General features: G+C 50.2%; 2 protein-coding genes across 6 annotated transcripts in view; one reads left to right on the top strand and one right to left on the bottom strand.

Moving 5' to 3' along the window:
* The first annotated feature begins 2,663 nt into the window (after positions 1-2,663).
* Positions 2,664-10,490, top strand: FAM219B (family with sequence similarity 219, member B). Of its 2 annotated transcripts, none has more exons than XM_012000375.1 (5): positions 2,664-3,380; positions 3,602-3,689; positions 4,749-4,826; positions 5,252-5,300; positions 7,749-10,490. In XM_012000375.1, exons 1-5 carry the CDS (start codon positions 3,167-3,169, stop codon positions 7,911-7,913), a joined length of 594 nt encoding a protein of 197 aa, XP_011855765.1. In that variant the 5' UTR covers positions 2,664-3,166; the 3' UTR covers positions 7,914-10,490. The 2 variants fall into 2 exon arrangements, with proteins under 2 accessions (XP_011855765.1, XP_011855764.1); XM_012000374.1 differs by having other exon boundaries at positions 7,746-10,490.
* A 1,876-nt stretch (positions 10,491-12,366) lies between these two features.
* The window catches only part of MPI (mannose phosphate isomerase), an 8,123-nt gene continuing 5,444 nt past the window's right edge, over positions 12,367-15,045 (bottom strand). For 3 of the 4 annotated variants that reach the window (XM_012000370.1, XM_012000372.1, XM_012000371.1), the window contains 3 exons: positions 14,095-14,268; positions 13,203-13,411; positions 12,367-12,910 (listed from right to left, as the gene is read on the bottom strand). In XM_012000370.1, the coding sequence (XP_011855760.1) occupies positions 12,692-12,910; positions 13,203-13,411; positions 14,095-14,268 (602 nt within the window). In that variant the 3' untranslated portion in view covers positions 12,367-12,691. The remainder of the gene's footprint in view (positions 12,911-13,202; positions 13,412-14,094; positions 14,269-15,045) is intronic. The other variant, XM_012000373.1, reaches the window with a different exon arrangement.

Raw genomic sequence — 15,045 nt, 5'->3', positions numbered from 1 at the left:
GGACCCAGCATAGCACCTGTGACACAGTAGGAGATGAATAAAGCTATGCTGAGTTGAGGAGCCCTAGGCCCAGCAGGGCAGCCAGCACAAGCACTCGGTTAAGGTCTGAATAGCCGGGGCAAGGAAGCGGGGTTTTGTGCCCTTTCTGCTGTGGCAATTCTTGCTCTGGAACCTCATCCCCTTACAACCTAGAGTTGGTTGGGGGCATTTTTGGTGGTAGGGTGGGTATTTATTTTTCTTAGATTCCTAGTGAGCATAATTTCTTTTGTTAAATTGTAAGTTATTTATTTTTTGAGACAGGATCTCACTGTCATCTAGGCTGGAGTGCAGTGGTGCCATCACAGCTCACTGCAGCTCCACCTCCTGTCAGATCAACCTTAACCGCCTGGGCTCAGGTGATCCTCCCACCTCAGTCTCCCAAGTAGCTGAGACCACAGGCACACACCACCATGCCCAGCTAATTTTTCTTTTTTGTGTGTGGAGACGGGGCTTTGCCATGTTGCCCAGGCTGCTCTTGAACTCCTGGTCTCAAGCAATCCACTTGTCTTGGCCTCTCAAAGTGCTGGGATGACAGGCGTGAGCCCTAGTGGACATAATTTCTTAAGTGGAAAAGGGAACTGCCCACATCCAGGCCAGGATCATTGAGCACAACTATCACAAGATCACAGTTTCTTCATTAATAATGACTTTAAATTATATAATCTCTAAGATCTCTTCCAGCCCCGAAGTTCTTATGATACTAGTTAACCAAAAGAGCAGAAATAGAATATTAATTCCACAAATATTTATTACTATAACCTTATGCTAAAAAGTGAATAAGGCAGTCTGCCCTTGGGGAGTATAAAGTCAAATGAGAGAATGAACACTAAATCCTTGTAATGCTGTATAAGGGTTGTGTAAATAATAGCATATATTTCTTGAACACTTACTATATGCCAGGTGTCATTCTAAACACTTTACAACTGAACTTCACAATTCCACTTCCATTAGATGGGTTCTGTTATCTCCACTTAGCTAAAGAAACTGAGACATAAAGAGGTTTAATAATTTGCCAGTAGGTGACAGCAAATAATTTGGCTTCAGGGTCTATGTTGAGTCACTCAGCAGTTAAGAGCTTATTATTGATGGAAGATTGGGAAGAGCGTGCATGAAGGCTCTCACAGTTTTGTTACAAGTTCCTAGTGATTTTGTGACATTAAGTGGGTTTAGGTCAGGGTTCCCAAGCCCCAGGCCATGGATGGATACTGGTCCATGAGTGAGCAAAGCTTAATCTGTATTTACAGCGGCTCCCCATTGCTCACATTACCACCTGAGCTCCGTCACCTGTCAGATCAGCGGTGGTATTAGAGTCTCATAGCAGCATGAACCCTATTGTGAACCGCACATGCAAGGGATCTAGATTGTGGGCTCCTTATGAGAATCTAATGCCTGATGATCTGTCGTCGTTTCCCATCACCCCCAGATGGGACCGTCTAGTTGCAGGAAAACAAGCTTGGGGCTCCCACTGATTCTAAGTTGAGTTGTACAATTATTTCGTTATATATTGTAATGTAATAATAAAGTGCACAATAAATGTGCTTGAATCATCCCAAAACCAGCTTTTTTCTACCCCATTTCCACCCCATGGAAAAACTGTCTTCCACAAAACCAACCCCTAGTGCCAAAAAGGTTGGAGACTGCTGGTTTAAATCATATTTGGCTCTTGGTGAAGTCTCCATCAGCATAACCAGAAGAAAACCACTTCTTTGTTGTTGGTTTTTTTTGGGGGGGGAGTTGTTTGTTTGTTTTTGAGACAGCGTCTCTCTCTGTTGCTTAGGTTGGAGTGCAGTGGCCCAATCTTGGCTCACTTTTCACCATGTTGCCCAAGCTGGTCTTGAACTCCCTACCTCCGGTAATCTGCCTGCCTCAGCCTCCCAAAGTGCTGGGATTACAGATGTGAGCCACTGTGCCCCGCCAGAAAACTACTTCTTTGGAGTCCACAGGGAGCTGGGTACAAATTCCAGGTTTATCACTTAACTGGTAAACTTCACCAAGTCTAAGCTTCATTTGTTTAACAAGAATAACTATTGGCTTCACTGGGAGGTTATAATGATTAAATACTAAGTTGAGCTATATGAACCTGCTGTTTCTGGAGGCAAAAACAGTCTAACATCATGCGGGAGTGGGGAGAATCTACCAAAATGGTAAGGATTCCTTTGTGCTTCTGATTTTTGAAAACTTCAGCCCTAAATTCTTCCTTTTTACCTCTCTTGCCCAAGGCATAGTGCCACCCAACGGTCTGCGTGTCCCTGTGAGCTCGGAGGTTGCACACTGTTGACCTGCCCTACTGAGACCAGTAAATTAGTCAAGGGACAGCCTCATGAGATTTGGGAGTTCCACAAGGATCTGGAGTTTCTTTCCAGCCAGTCACAAGCACATCCCTTGGGGGCTAGAGAATTCAAGAGCCCTGACACATAGCCTACCACACACAGACTCAGAGTGCACTTTCACCCGCCTTTTCAACGCCTATTTGCCTCACTGTACAATGAGTAGTGACACCGGCTCTATTTTTAAATGTGGAAACTGAGGCCTAGAGAGGGTCAGGTCTTGTCCAAGGTCACAGGCACCTCTTGGTGTTAAGAAGGTGGGGTTTGGCGTCAGATGGATCAGCGCAATTACTGCCTCTAGGTGTGTCACCTTCACAAGGTTCTTTAACCTCTGGGGCCTCTTTCTTTTGCTAGAAAAGGTCGCTGATAACGCTTGTCCTCATGTCTCTTCAACTCAAGTCTGCTCTCTGGCAGCTCCATATGTGGGGAGACCCCCAAGGAGACGCTGCGAGAAGTACAGAGTGCGGCGCGCCAGGACTCAAACTGTGGGCGCCCGACCGACGCACACGCGCAGCCCCACAACAATATCAGTATTTAATTTCCACTAGAGGCAGAACTGAGCCTAACCATCACCAGGCTCAAGCCGCCTACCCCAAGAGCGAGAACGGAACTGCCCAGCCTCCCGGAAAGAAGGGCGGAATATTTGCGCCAAGTACCCAGACTACCGAACCGGAGAGCTCCGGAAGAGGACGACCTGCGCCTGCGCACCGCTCTTGCTAAAAGACAGCCCGCCTCTCCCTTGGCCGTCCGCTTGTTTGCCACGCGCGGGGCTGCATCATCCGGCAGGGCGGAGCCCGGCCATGGCGACCGCGGAGCTCAGCGGGCGCGCGGTGCGGTTGTCTACCCCGGGACCCCGGCCTAGCGGGGCTCGGGACCGCGCGCCGGGAGCTGCGGGGCCACCCTCCGGGCAGATTGGTAATAGAGCCCTCCGTCTGGGGGAGCGCACCCCCGCGGCCGTGGAGAAGCGGGGGCCATACATGGTGACGCGCGCACCCTCCATTCAAGCCAAGCTGCGTGAGTGTGGCCCGATGGTCGGGGGAGGTCTGTCCCTGGGCCGGCGGCCGCGTCCCCAGGGCGGGCTCCGGAGCTTCGCTGGGCCTCGGCCCCGGAGGGAAGGGGTTAGCTGCAGCCTGCTCCCGCCCCCTAAAATCCGTTCGGAAAGAGCGGCCTCCCAGCCTTCGGGAGACGCTGCGAAGTGGGGAAGACCCGGCTGACCCGGGCCCTTTAACTTCCAGAGAAGCACCGGGACCTGGCCAAGGCCGTTCTGCGGAGAAAAGGCATGCTGGGGGCCTCGCCGAACCGCCCAGACTCTTCAGGGAAAAGGTCTCAGCAGGCGCCACACCTCCTCTGTGCCAGCAGTTTTAGAGAAGGCTTTAATCCCCAGGACGGGAGACAGGGTGCTCTGGTTTAAGGCCGAGCTAGCGATTCCCCTGGTGCAACCTGTCAGGTTCACTATCTTTAAAATGGGAAGAGGAACAATCTCTTTTCCTTTAAGGATGTGACAGGATCAAAGAAAGAGCTTCGGAATAAGGGAGTTCTGTGAGTGCACGGGCTCATTCACTATCCTTCTCCTCCTCTGTTAGGGAGGAGAATGGTGGCTGGAGTCCCCAGGAATGAGGACGAAGAGCAGTATGGGAACGGCTAGACCTGTTTTTGTTTGTTTGTTTTCAACAGAATAGTAAACTCTCAGAGCTGAATAGAACCTTATTCAATGCCTCCTTTTACAGATGAGGGTTGAAACTCGGAGAAGTGAAGGTTAACCCTAAGCCTTTACCCAAAGGCTTGCAGTTTTTGTGTCCTCTGATTAAATAAGTGGGGAGAGGGTGCTTTTCCTAGTTCAGGCAAGGGGAGGTGTGCTTTTTTCCAAGACCTATAGGAGGAGTAGAATACAGGCCGGGCGTGGTGGCTCACGACTGTAATTCCAGCACTTTGGGAAGCCGAGGCGAGTGGATCACTTGAGGTCAGGAGTTCGAGACCAGCCTGGCCAACATGGCGAAACCCTGTTTCTATTAAAAATACAAAATTAGCTGGGCACGCCTGTAGTCCCAGCTACTCAGGAGGCTGAGACAGGAAAATCATTTGAACACAGTAGGTGGAGATTACAGTGAGCCAAGATGGCGCCATTGCACTCCAGCCTGGGTGACAGGGCCAGACTCTGTCTCCAAAAAAAAAAAAAAAAAAAAAAAAAGAATGAGGACGTACACATTCTGAGGCACTGTAGCCAGGTACATGGAGCTGCAGGTGGTGGTGGCTGTGACCAGGGAGAAGGCAAGTCAGTAGTGCAGTCAATTCTTTCTCCTTCAGGGCAAGGACTCTGGCTATCCCTGTGCAATGCCTATGCTTTCATCTATGCTTGGTCTCTTCTCCCCCATCTCCCCTCAGGTCAGTGAAGTTTAACAAGGGCTATACTGCTCTTAGCCAGAGTCCAGATGAAAACCTGGTGTCCCTCGACTCTGACAGGTGAGTGCTCCCCTTGGAAATACCCCCTTGGGAAGCAGCTTGGCTGGAACTGAAGATCGCTTGATGCCTTTGCTTGTTCCCTGTCTCCTCCAAGGCCCTTCATGTATATTCCAGGGCTGTTCTCTTCTGAACAATATCCCTTCCCAGGATGGCTTGGTTAGAAGACTCGTAGGTAATCATGCTGCTCTAGAATTCGGAGCACCAATGTCCAGTGGATCATCCTGCCCTGTTACGTCTGCGTTGTTAGTGAGAGTGACCCTGTTCCTGCCAGAACCGTTGAGGGAACCCTATTCGGGCTTGAGTTCTGTTGTATAAGGCCTTTGCTTCACAGGTTTTCCAGATGCCCTTGCATGCTCTCCACCTTATGATTTATAGTCATGCGCCACAGGTACCTCCCTGAACTGACTGTTTTCCTCTTCTCCTAGTGATGGGGAGCTGGAATCCAGATACTCCTCCGGGTATTCCTCTGCAGAGGCAAGTCCAGAGCACCTTTCTGCGCAGGGCCAGGCTGCAGGCAGCATTACCACCACTGTCAAATGCTTGTTTGGTGCCCGCTGTCAGCACAGCACTGTGCCAGACTTCTGGTCTGTTCTACAGTCTTCCACTCTGCCCTCTTCTCCCCGTGGAGGTATAGGTGACCAAGGAGGGCTGTTGAGAATCGAGGAGACCATATAGACTCAGGGCTAGAAATGATCTCAGAAGTCATGTAAGCTGGGTATGGTGGTACATGCCTGTAGTCTCAGCTACCAGGGAGGCTGAGGCAGGAGGATTGCTTGAGTCTAGAAGTTCCAAGACCAGCCTGGACAATATAGCAAGACCCTATCTCTAAAATAAGACTCTAAAATAAAGTATTCTAGGCCACAGCTTAGAAAAGGAATCCTTTTGATAGATCGCAGCTAAGTGTTTACTAGTCTGTGCTTACTTGAATGCTTTTTGTAATTGGGTACTCACCACCTCCAAGGAGCCTTGCTACCCACCCTTCCCTCAACACACACACAATTTTTTGTTTGAGTAGCTCTTAGGTATATCTTCCTTAATCTGAATGGGTCCACTGGTCCTTGACCTGCTTTCTAATGTCACACAGCAACTCTAGTCTCTCTGAGATCAGCATTTCTGTCTCTCCCCTGCCCATCTTCTACCAAGCTTGCTTTCTTCCAGACCAAACAACTTCTGTTTCTTCATTTGTTCCATCTATGAAAACTCAGGCTAGGCTGGGCGCGGTGGCTCATGCCTGTAATCCCAGCACGGAAGCCGAGGCGGGCGGATCACGAGGTCAGGAGATCAAGACCGCAGTGAAACCCCGTCTCTACTAAAAATACAAAAAATTAGCCGGGCGTGGTGGTGGGCACCTGTATGCCCAGCTACTCGGCAGGCTGAGGCAGGAGAATGGCGTGAACCCAGGAGGTGGAGCTTGCAGTGAGCCACTGTACTCCAGCCTGGGCGATACAGTGAGACTCTGTCTCAAAAAAAAAAAAAGAAAACTCAGGCTAAAACACTCCTGGGATAGCCATGTGGACGTTCTTCCAGAGTGACTGTCCCAGATAGAAACACAGGGATGTAAAATCCTGGCATTTGCAGCTCATTCCCTTTGACAGGTGAAGTGCTGGGGACCTGACTCTACACCACTGGCTTTTCTTACTCTCCTGGAAGTCTTGGCTAATCTCTGAGTTTCTGCCACAGAATAGAGCAGTTTGCAAATTGTGTTGTCCTTAAATGTCTGAGTGTCAAAGATTGTGTCTAAGAGGAAGTCTTACACTTTCCCCAGCCTCATGTCTTTTTCTTTTTCTTTTTTTTTTTGAGACGGAGTCTTGCTCTGTTGCCCAAGCTGGAGTGCAGTGGTGCGATCTGAGCTCACTGCAAGCTCCACCTCCCGGGTTCACGCCATTCTCTTGCCTTAGCCTCCCGAGTAGCTGGGACTACAAGCGCCCACCACCACGCCCGGCTAATTTTTTTTTGTATTTTTAATAGAGACAGGGTTTCACCACGTTAGCCAGGATAGTCTCGATCTCCTGACCTAGTGGTCCACCCGCCTTGGCCTCCCAAAGTGCTGGGATTACAGGCATGAGCCACTGTGCCCAGCCTTCTTTTTTTTTTTTGAGATGGAGTCTCGCTCTGTTGCCCAGGCTGGAGTGCAGTGGTGTGATCTCAGCTCACCACAAGCTCCGCCTCCCAGGTTAACGCCATTCTCCTGCCTCAGCCTCCCGAGTAGCTGAGACTACAGGCGCCCGCCACCACACCCAGCTAATTTTTTCTGTTTTTTAATAGAGACGCGGTTTCACCGTGTTAGGGTGGTCTCGATCTCCTGACCTTGCGATCCACCCTCGTCGGCCTCCCAAAGTGCTGGGATTATAGGCATGAGCCACCGTACACCCAGCCTTATTTTTCTTATGCTCAGTGAACTGATGAAACCAACCAACAGATTCCACTTTTGTAGGGACCCAGCTCTGCTGGCATCAAAGGATAAGTCTAAGTCTAACTGGCAGTGTGTAGAAAAAGCTGCTCACCACCCCCTTCCGCTGTAACCCATGTTCTGCTACGGTAGCCCATTGTTCTGTTATCATTATCCCGTATTTTTCAGCCTTGATAGGGACTAGTCTGGGTTCCCAGTGGGAAGAGTCAGAGCACTGATTTCAAACATAATTGGGAACTTGATATTTTTATGAATGCCTCAGGATTTAGTGAGAACAGATCCCCTGGGGGTCAGTGACAATGAAGCTTGGACAGTACTAAGGCTTACTGCTGACTGAGGCACAAGTAGGAGAAGGTGGCACTTCCTCCTGTAGTCCTGGGATGTGTGGGGTTGGCCTGGGATGGGACATGGACAGGAAGCCCTGGTAAGGGAATGTGGGCCTATCTTTTGAGTAGCAGTTATTTCTGCTTTGCATCTTGGCCTATAGTTCCCTCCTCTCCTTCTCTTAGCAGGTGAACCAGGATGTGAGCCGGCAGCTGCTTCAGGATGGGTATCACCTGGATGAGATTCCAGATGACGAGGACTTGGACCTCATCCCCCCTAAGCCCATGGCCTCTTCAGCGTGCTCCTGCTGCTGGTGCTGTCTTGGGGACTCTTCCTCCTGTACCCTCCAGTAGACATTACCCTCCAAGATAGGCCCTGCTCACCACGAGGCCTACGGAGCCCTGTTGGCCACTCATAGCTCACAGAGTGCAGTGAGCACTGGAGTCGCTGACCCCTAGAAAGTGACCTGCAGGTAGCCCTTACCTGTTGCTTCTCAGGCCAGAGGCCCCCATCTGCGCTGTGGACTGATAGGTGGAATTCTGCAGTTTTCCTCTGCTGTTGGAGCAGAGTTTGGAGAAGTCACTTTAATAAGGGCAGGACAGAGGAATCCTGGTTCTTATGGTGGGTGACAAAGGTGGCTAAGGAAAACACTTGCAGACAGCTTGATTGGTATTTGTCATAGTGCTTCAGGGAGGCAAAAAGGGAGCTCTTGTGCCCAGGCTGTGCTAGATAGTGTTGTATGGAGGCAGAAAATAGCACTTTATGGTTTATTATAGCTGGCAATCCAAAAAAGAATTTAACTGTTTGAGACTAGTTTGAGAAATTCCATTTGCTCTATTTCTAGCTCTAAGATGGCTTGCAGGCTTGTCCTTCAAGAGAGCATAAAGTTAGTCCTTTTGTCCCTCTTCAGGTTGCACCTGTCTAACTATGATGGATCATAGGTTGCTTAATGACACAGCAGGATCCTGGCTTCCAGAATCCTCGGACCTGGGGTATCCCCAACTGGTCCAACTGTCTGGGTGAGTTTAGTGATTCTGGTTCGCCCTTCCCTAGTTAGGAGAAAAACTGTTTCGACATGTTCATATTTATTTATTTGTATTTCCTTGGTCTTGGTGAGTTTCTTCACCCAGTCTTTGAGCTAAAGATTGGGTCAAAGGTACTGGGGCTGGCCCCAGAAGCCTGCAGTTTTTATTATTACCAGCAGAGGGAGCTACAAGGAGCAGTCTGGTGCCTTCCTATTTAGCTTTTAAACTTTTGAGAAGTAGCAATGGGTGAGAGTGGGTATACAGCTGTGTGGGCTTTGTCCTAGACTGAGGCTTACAGACAGGAAGGGTAGGAGAGACCTAAGCCAGCTCCTAGACCCTCCCCTGAGGAAATCAGTCCACCAGTGTAGAGGGCCTCCCTTCACTGCAGTATGGACCGTTCTATTGCCAGATTCTTCTGGTCACAGCATGGGCCTCACTGGATACTCAGGATTGGGCTTTAAGCAGACCTCTGGGTGTAACACAGCCTCTTTCAGCCCCCAGCCCAAACAGCAGGAACAGGCATAATTTCTCTGTACCAAGCCTCTTTCTAGAATTTTTCCAACAGGTTTTTTGTTTTTTGTTTTTTTTTTTTGACTTCACTCAGAACCATGGTGAGCATTCTGTTTTGTTGGAGAGAGGGTCTCTGTCACCCAGGCTGGAGTGCAGTGGTGCATTCACAGCTCACTGCAGCCTCAACCTCCCAGGCCCAAGCAATCCTCCCACAAGGTGAGCTTTGAATGGGCATAGACAGGGTTCCCAGCCCAATAGTTGGGATTGGGGTATAGGTTCTACATGGGAAAGTATCCAGTCTCTTTCCCTAGTGGTCCTGTGACCACTAGAGGCATATGAGGGACAACACACTCTTTTTGCTCTACCACAAGGGGTGACTGGAAGATGAGAAAGTCTAATAAAAAGATACAGCCTTATTTGTTATTTGTCTGACAACTGTCCTCACAATGGTAATCCTGTGAGTGCTTGATGGACATCTATCTTTGTGTTTTTCTCAAACCATGGAAGGTTAAGAGGAATATACAGTATCTAGGGGCTGACTTACTCTACCAGCTAGCAGCATCACAGCAGGGAGATAGGACAGAGACAAGAGTCATGCCAGCTTGGGGTCTTGGGAAGAGAGGAGGCAGATGGTTACTCTGTTCTGGAATGGGACTCTGCAGCTCTAAGCAGGTGGCCAACATTCTGAGCACTTTGTGCAAATGCCTGTAGAGAGCAAAAACATCTCCATCCAGAACCCCTTCCCCATCTGCAGAGACCATGTCCAGGCCTTTCTTGTGTCTGCAGAGGTGAAGTGCACATGTGGAAAGGGATCAAAGGTAGCACAGTGTAAAGAAAGACATCGGCACGGGTAGAGGGACCCCAGTGCGTGCTGGGAGGTGGCTGTGGAAGGTAAGTATAGACCCACATCTCTGTCAGGGAGGTGGTCAGGGCAGAGTGGCCTGGGTGTTTAGCAGCTGCTAGGGGTGAGGGTGGTAGGACCCCAAAACCAAGGCCCTCTTCATTGTTGTAATAATCAACTCTGGCATATTCAGCAGCAGCCGTCCCTGAAGAAGAGGTTTCTGAGCTGGTTGACCCCATGTAGGAGGGTGTTACCTTGTAGAAGAAGCTGGACGGACCTGGTGGGAGAGTACAGTGAGGCAGGGTAGAAATGGTCAGTTGTTTAGGGCCAGTGGCCACATACCAAAATACCACCAATGTGCCCAGGGCCAAACTGCCTTAATTCTGAGTGCTGGGTGTTCTGCAGGTGACAGTTTCCTGGGGAGAAGGGTGTATCCAGGCTTACCTCCCAGCAGGAGTGGTACCATATGGTGTTTATGGACTACTCTGCAGAACTCTTGGCTTGTACTTCTACAGCTCTGTACCTTTATAAGAATAAATGCAATCACACTAGTTGAGCTGTGTCTGTGTTGCAGTAGGATTTTAAAGAAAGGCCTTGGCCGAGCACAATGGCTCATGCCTGTAATCCCAGCACTTTCGGAGGCCGAGGCAGGCAAATCATGAGGTCAGGAATTTGAGACCAGCCTGACCTGACCTGCAATCGTAGATCCTGTCACCCCGTCTCTACTGAAACCCCATCTCTACTAAAAATACAAAAAATTAGCTGGGCGTGGTGGCAGGCGCCTGTAGTCCCAGCTACTTGGGAGGCTGAGGCAGGAGAATCACTTGAACCCAGTAGGCAGAGGTTACAGTGAACTGAGATCGTGCCACTGCACTCCAGCCCGGGAGACAGTGCGAGACTCCGTCTCAAAAAAAAAAAAAAAAAAAGAATATCCTGGATATCGTGAAATGAAGAAATAGCTTAATTAGCTGACTGCAGCAATTCTTTCTGGAAACTCCCGCCCCTTTCTGCTGTTCCCAGTGGGTACAACTTTCAGGCCTCTTTCATTGGACAGCATGAGTGAAATAGGCCCTTGCAAGTCACTTCTATAGAATGGGTTCCCTTTAGCAGAACCTTTCTTTCCAGCTCATATTTATTATTCTTTAGCTGAAGAAAATTTGGAGGCAAAAAAACCCAGTTTTTTGTTTTTTGTTTTTTTTTAGAGTCTCACTCTGTTGCCCAGACTGGAGTGCAGTGGCGTGATCTTGGCTCACTGCAAGCTCCGCCTCCCGGGTTCACACCATTCTCCTGTCTCAGCCTCCCGAGTAGCTGGGACTACAGGCAGCCACCACCACGCCCGGCTAATTTTTTTGTATTTTTAGTAGAGACGGGGTTTCACCGTTTTAGTCAGGATGGTCTTGATCTCCTGACCTCGTGATCTGCCCGCCTCGGCCTCCCAAAGTGCTGGGATTACAGGCGTGAGCCACCGCGCCCGGCCAAAACCCAGGAGATTTTTGAAGGTGGTTTCCTGGGACTTTATTGTATAGGGACTCTAGTGTGGGCAGAAGCCCAGAAAGATTCTTTTGTATGAATTTAAACCTTTATCCCACAGGAAGGAGCCAGTGGACTAAGTGATTAGCCTGTTGTGACAGGATCTATGATTGCACGTCAGAAACCTCAGCAGCACCAGACAGCTGACAGCTTCTTGCAGGTGTGTCCCACCCCTGGAGCAGGGCATTGAGAGAGATTTCCCTCCTTCGCACTTCCTGCCAGTTTAGGAAAGCTAACTGGGCTTCTCCTCACCGTGAAAATTGTCTAATTCGGTTCCTGAGTCCCTGTAATCTGCAACAGTTGAGTATGTTCTAGAGAAGTGGTTGACGATCAATAGTTTCAGCTTTGCAGGCTGTATAGTCCAGTGCAACTCTTCAACTTTGCCACTGTAGCTTGAAAGCAGCCAGACCATATGGAAATGAACAGGTATGGCCAGAACTGGCCTGCCTGCCTGGTTTGCTGACCCCTTCTCTAGGGCCAATTGAAAAACAGGAGCAGAGAGTCTTGCACTGGTGACTGGTGTATCCTTTGAGCCACCTCTGTGTAGGGCTGCTTGCAAACTGTGCCTCTGAGGCCAAAGCTGGCTGCTTCTCCCACTCCTTCCCATACCAGCGTTCTGGAGTGTAGCCTGCCCACCCCCAGGAAGCTGTATGAAGTAGGAATAAAGCAAAAACTGGGGCATCATGCAGGGAGGGCTCTTTTGGCCCACTTTAGAACAGGTACCCCAAAGGCTGAGTGCTCATTACTCCACAGCCTCGACACAAGTGACCTTTAATTGCTTTGACAGAATAAAAGGATGTAAACAGTGTTAGTCCACAGGCCTACCCTTTCCCTTTCCTCCTCTGCAGCTGAGGAAATGGGCAGTCCCAGCACTAGAACCCTGTTCTTAGAAATTACCTGGCTGGGTCACATATTTTACCAGCTAGCCTAAAGCCATAGGCTGGAACAGAGTTGGCAAGAGCCTGGCTCAGGTGTAGTGAGGAGTAGAGAGGGAAGACAAGGGGAGTATCAGACCCCTTACACAGGCCTTTCATCCCCAAAGAAGATGGTTCTACGTGGGTGTGTTCAGGAGTCACTATCTTCACGCTCCCTCCTCCACCCCAGCTCTTCTAGGATATACCTAAGGAGTCCAGAGCAAGGAAGGGGGCTTGAGCTGGGCCTCAGGAGGCAAGGCTGGCTGGAATTTAGGGTGGCTGGCAGAGGAGAGCTAGGGAGGCTGCAGCCTCTACAGCAGACAGCAGGCACGGAATATCAGCAGGTCCTTCGGCTCAGTAAGCTTCAGTGAGACACTCTCATTGGCCCCAATGAAGAGCACGCCACCACGCTGCAGAGGGATTGGTGTCTGGGTTGTGGGTGTGCTGGCTATCACTGTCCCCTGTACCACCAGGAGGATGCTGGCAGAGTCCAGTGCCAAGACCTTGTATTCAGTGACAAAGCCAGGGACCTGGGCAGGAAGAAACGATAAGGCAATGCAGCTCAGACTCTGCTCTCATCAGCTCATGGGCCCAGGACAGTCCCCAAGGCACAAAGGAGAGCTCTGCCACCTTCTCCCACAACCCAGGCTCAGTCAGCATAGAGGCCTGGTCCTTGGTATAGGGAGGAATGGGCAGGCCCTGGGGCCACCCTCCACCAAGTGGGCTTGACAGGAAACCCAGCCCCAGGTGTCCTCTACATCGTGACCCTTGCCAGAGATTTTCATGGCACACGAAGGACACCCATCATGGCCCCTCACTCACCTCCATCTTCATAATGGCGAAGTCTGGTACAGGGGGGTCATAGATTGAGAGGTAGGGGTCTTCCTGACTCCGTGTCGGGAGAAAGAGCCTGTCCTTGCTGGAGCTAGGGGTATAGCTGAGCATTTCACACAGGGTTGGCACATCAATGAACTTGGGTGTCAGGCCAGCACGAACTGTGTTGTCTGAACACGCCATGCACTCCACGCAGTCTGGAGAGACAGTCGTCATGTGCTAAGCTGATGAAGTATGCCTTGGCTCTCCAGCTGTGGGCCTCCTAACCTGAGCTCCATGAATCCCATGCCAAATTAGGCAAAAATTTCCATGAATTGTATTCTCTGGGAGAATGGGGCTGAGATATCAAATACCAAAAACAGGTGACAGGTCACCCGTTACTGTCAGAGGGGAGCCATGTTAACCCCTGGGGGTTGGGAAGCCCCAACTCTGTAGTCTCCCACTTCTACGACAGAATCCTGTGCATGAGGCATGTGTGGATAAGCAGCCAACGGTCAAAAGGTGGCATCCTTCTGTGGCAACATGCATATTTTAGTGTAAAAATCCCTGGGTAGATAGGACAGACATACAAAGGCTGTGACATAGAACAACAGCTTTGATTCAGTATAGTCTATGTTCAAATCATGGTTCCCACACTGACTGGCAGGGCTTAAAATCAGTAGCATGGCATCATAGGCTTGGTGGCAGGATTCAAGGCGTGTTCAATGCTAAATGCATTCAACATCCCTACCAGCTGTTGCTTGCTGAGCCCAGGAACCCTCAGAGGTCAGAGCTGCAAGGTCCTTAGGGGTCTCCTTGACCACCCTTCTCCTTTTGTCCAGACAGGGAAACAGGGCCCAGCAGGGATGGCAGTGGGGCTCACTGCTGAAATGTGGCTCACCTCCTTTCAGGTAGGCATGGGGCACATTGGCCTCCAGAAACATGGCCTCCCCAGGCTTCAGGTTAAGCAGGTTCAGGAAGTAGATGGCAAAGCAGCCGATATCACCTGGGTATTGCTGGTGCAGCTGCAGCAAAAGCTCCCCAAAGATGTCTTCCATGTTGTTTCCAGCAGCCACTGAGGGTCACAGAGCACCCCAAGGTCACTTAGGGGGATACTCAGTGCTGTTCATAGCCCCACATTGGCCAGGGAGTCCTAGGAAAAGGTCCCTGCCACAGGAATCCAGAAGCCAAAGTGGCCCTGTCCTGGCCACGCCTCCAGCCCTTTGGGGGTCCAGCCTTGCTTGATACTGCAGTCCATACAAATACCATCTTTCATCATATTTTGACTGTTCACATGCCTAGGACTATACTAGCCACTAAAAGGGCTAGAGTATGGTCCTTTCAGGATGGGATTTCTCAGCCTTGGTGCTACTGACATTTGGGCTAGGTAATTCTTTATTGTGGGGGCTGTCCTGTGTACTGATGGATGTTTAGCAGCTTCCCTGGCCTCCACTCACAAGATGCCACTAGCAACCCCATCTGGGTTTTGATGATCAAAAATGCCTCCAGATGGCAGCCAAATGTCCCCTGGTTGAGAACCACTGCTCTCGGAGCTCAAAATCTAGGGAGATAACTCAAAAGTTTCACGAAGGGTAAACAACATGCCTGAACTTTCCTTTTTTTTTTGAGACAGGGTCTCGCTGTCACCCAGGCTGGAGTGCAGTGGCACGATCATAGCTCACTGCAGCCTCAACTGTCCAGGCTCAAGCAATCTTCCTACCTCAGCCTCCTGAGTAGTGAGAACCACAGGTGCATGCCACCATGCCCAGCTAAGTTTTTTTTTAATTTACAGAGACAGGGTGTCGCTATGTTGCCCAGGCTGGTCTCGAACTCCTGGGTTCAAGTGATCCTC

This window comes from Mandrillus leucophaeus, unplaced genomic scaffold, assembly GCF_000951045.1.
Source record: "Mandrillus leucophaeus isolate KB7577 unplaced genomic scaffold, Mleu.le_1.0 Scaffold628, whole genome shotgun sequence".
NCBI lineage: Eukaryota > Metazoa > Chordata > Mammalia > Primates > Cercopithecidae > Mandrillus > Mandrillus leucophaeus.
This window is presented reverse-complemented; position numbering and strand designations above follow the sequence as displayed.

What these genes read in the sequence shown, in the direction of transcription:
- FAM219B (XM_012000374.1), top strand. Translation starts at nt 3,167, where the DNA reads ATGGCGACCGCGGAGCTCAGCGGGCGCGCGGTGCGGTTGTCTACCCCG. An exon ending in CTCCATTCAAGCCAAGCTGC is followed by an intron (nt 3,381 to 3,601) that starts GTGAGTGTGGCC and finishes TTTAACTTCCAG; the next exon opens with AGAAGCACCGGGACCTGGCC. An exon ending in GTGTCCCTCGACTCTGACAG is followed by an intron (nt 4,827 to 5,251) that starts GTGAGTGCTCCC and finishes CTCTTCTCCTAG; the next exon opens with TGATGGGGAGCTGGAATCCA.